The following is a 1876-nucleotide window of genomic DNA, read 5'->3' as shown; positions in this document are numbered from 1 at the left end:
AGGGGAGAGAGGAGGGAGAGAGAGAGAGAGAGGAGGGGGGGGGAGGGGAGTGGGGGAGGAGGGGAGAGAGGAGGGAGAGAGAGAGAGAGGAGGGGGGGGAGGGAGTGGGGGAGGAGGGGAGAGAGGAGGGAGAGAGAGAGAGAGAGAGGAGGGGGGGGAGGGAGTGGGGGAGGAGGGGAGAGAGGAGGGAGAGAGAGAGAGAGAGGAGGAGGGGGGGAGGGAGTGGGGGAGGAGGGGAGAGAGGAGGGAGAGAGAGAGAGAGAGAGGAGGGGGGGGGAGGGAGTGGGGGAGGAGGGGAGAGAGGAGGGAGAGAGAGAGAGAGAGGAGGGGGGGGGAGGGAGTGGGGGAGGAGGGGAGAGAGGAGGGAGAGAGAGAGAGAGGCGGGAATGACGGGTCGGCGAAACAAGGCAGCAAAGAGTAAAACTCTCACAGCGTCCATACAGGATGGCGGCCTGATCAAACAGTAGGCTAAAGGGGAACAATAGGCGAATCGGACCTCACTCCAGTGAAACAACAGCAGGCTCCCACCGTGGTGACTGTGTTGTTTGTTGTTTGTTGTTGTTGTTGTTTGTTGTTGTCGCTGTCCCCAGCAGGGTGTGTCAAGAGGTGGATCAAGTCACTATGAAGAGGCGCATCTTCCTCTGTCTCCTGTGGCTCTGCCTCTGTGTCTTCACAGCCAGTGTTAGCGGTGGCAGTCCATGTAAGTCAATAGTTATTTCTAAGAGAGAGAGAGAGAGAGAGAGAGAGATGTACATATATACTTGGCTTTTTTTTTTTTTTTTTTTTTTTTTTTTTTTTGAATCAAGAGGGAATACATCTTTTGACAAAACTCCTCATGCGTCATCAAGTAAAACAAAGCCATGTTTATGATAATATTATCTTTTCTTATGTGTTTTTTACTGTATGTACATTGAAACTTAAAACACACACACACACACAGGCGCGCGCATACACACACACACACACACACACACACACACCACATGCCCATGGAAAATACAATATGTGTATTTAGATAGATAAATAGATAGATAGACAGATAGATAGAGAGAGAGAGAGAGAGAGAGAGAGAGAGAGAGAGAGCGGTTAAGCTAGTTTGTATGTGTGTGCGCGTGTAAGTGTGTAGGCCGAGTGTATGTGTGTGTGTGTGTGTGTGTGTGTGTGTGTATGTGTGTGTGTGCTGTGGTGTGTGTGTGTGTGTGTGTGTGTGCTGTGGTGTGTGTGGTTTTGTGTGTGTGTGTGTATGTGTGTCTGTGCTGTGGTGTGTGTGTGTGCGTGTGTGTGTGTGTGTGTGTGGTTTTGTGTGTGTGAATGTGTGTGTGTGTGTGTCTGTGCTGTGGTGTGTGTGTGTGTGTGTGTGTGTGATTTTGTGTGTGTGTGTGTGGTTTTTTTTTTGTGTGTGTGTGCGTGTGCTGTGGTATGTGTGTGTGTGTGTGTGTGTGTGTGTGTGTGTGTGTGTGTGTGTGTGTGCTGTGGTGTGTGTGTGTGTGTGTGTGTGTGTGTGTGTGTGTGTGTGAAAAGAGATAGAGAGAAGGAGGGGAGGGAGACCGACCGACCGACCAACATACGGACGGACAGACAGACAGACGGACGGACAGACACATAGACAGACAGACAGACAGCTGTCATAAATCACACAAACAGTAGGAGGGGAAAGGGAAGGGGAGAGGGGGTTGTAGGGGCGGTGGGGGTGGGGGTGGGGGTGGGCGAGGGGGGGTCATTCAACCAGTGTATACAGCTCTGATTTATTCGCTCATCTTCTCTCCCCCCCCCCCACCGCCCCCCCACCTCCCCCTCCCACCCCATCCTACCCCTTCCCCACCCACCCCACCATCTCAGGTACAGCTGAAGTCTACCTCCCAACTGTCGACATACA

At 52.3% G+C, this 1876-nt stretch overlaps 1 protein-coding gene across 1 annotated transcript in view; it reads left to right on the top strand.

The window, feature by feature from the left end:
• The first annotated feature begins 298 nt into the window (after positions 1-298).
• Positions 299-1876, top strand: part of LOC143291404 (uncharacterized) — a 24825-nt gene continuing 23247 nt past the window's right edge. The window contains exons 1-2 of the mRNA XM_076601243.1: positions 299-700; positions 1840-1876. The exon at positions 1840-1876 is cut by the window's right edge and continues 299 nt beyond it. Of these exons, the coding sequence (XP_076457358.1) occupies positions 622-700; positions 1840-1876 (116 nt within the window). The 5' untranslated portion in view covers positions 299-621. The remainder of the gene's footprint in view (positions 701-1839) is intronic.

The sequence above is a fragment of the Babylonia areolata genome, chromosome 17 (assembly GCF_041734735.1).
Source record: "Babylonia areolata isolate BAREFJ2019XMU chromosome 17, ASM4173473v1, whole genome shotgun sequence".
Lineage (NCBI taxonomy): Eukaryota > Metazoa > Mollusca > Gastropoda > Neogastropoda > Buccinidae > Babylonia > Babylonia areolata.
This window is presented reverse-complemented; position numbering and strand designations above follow the sequence as displayed.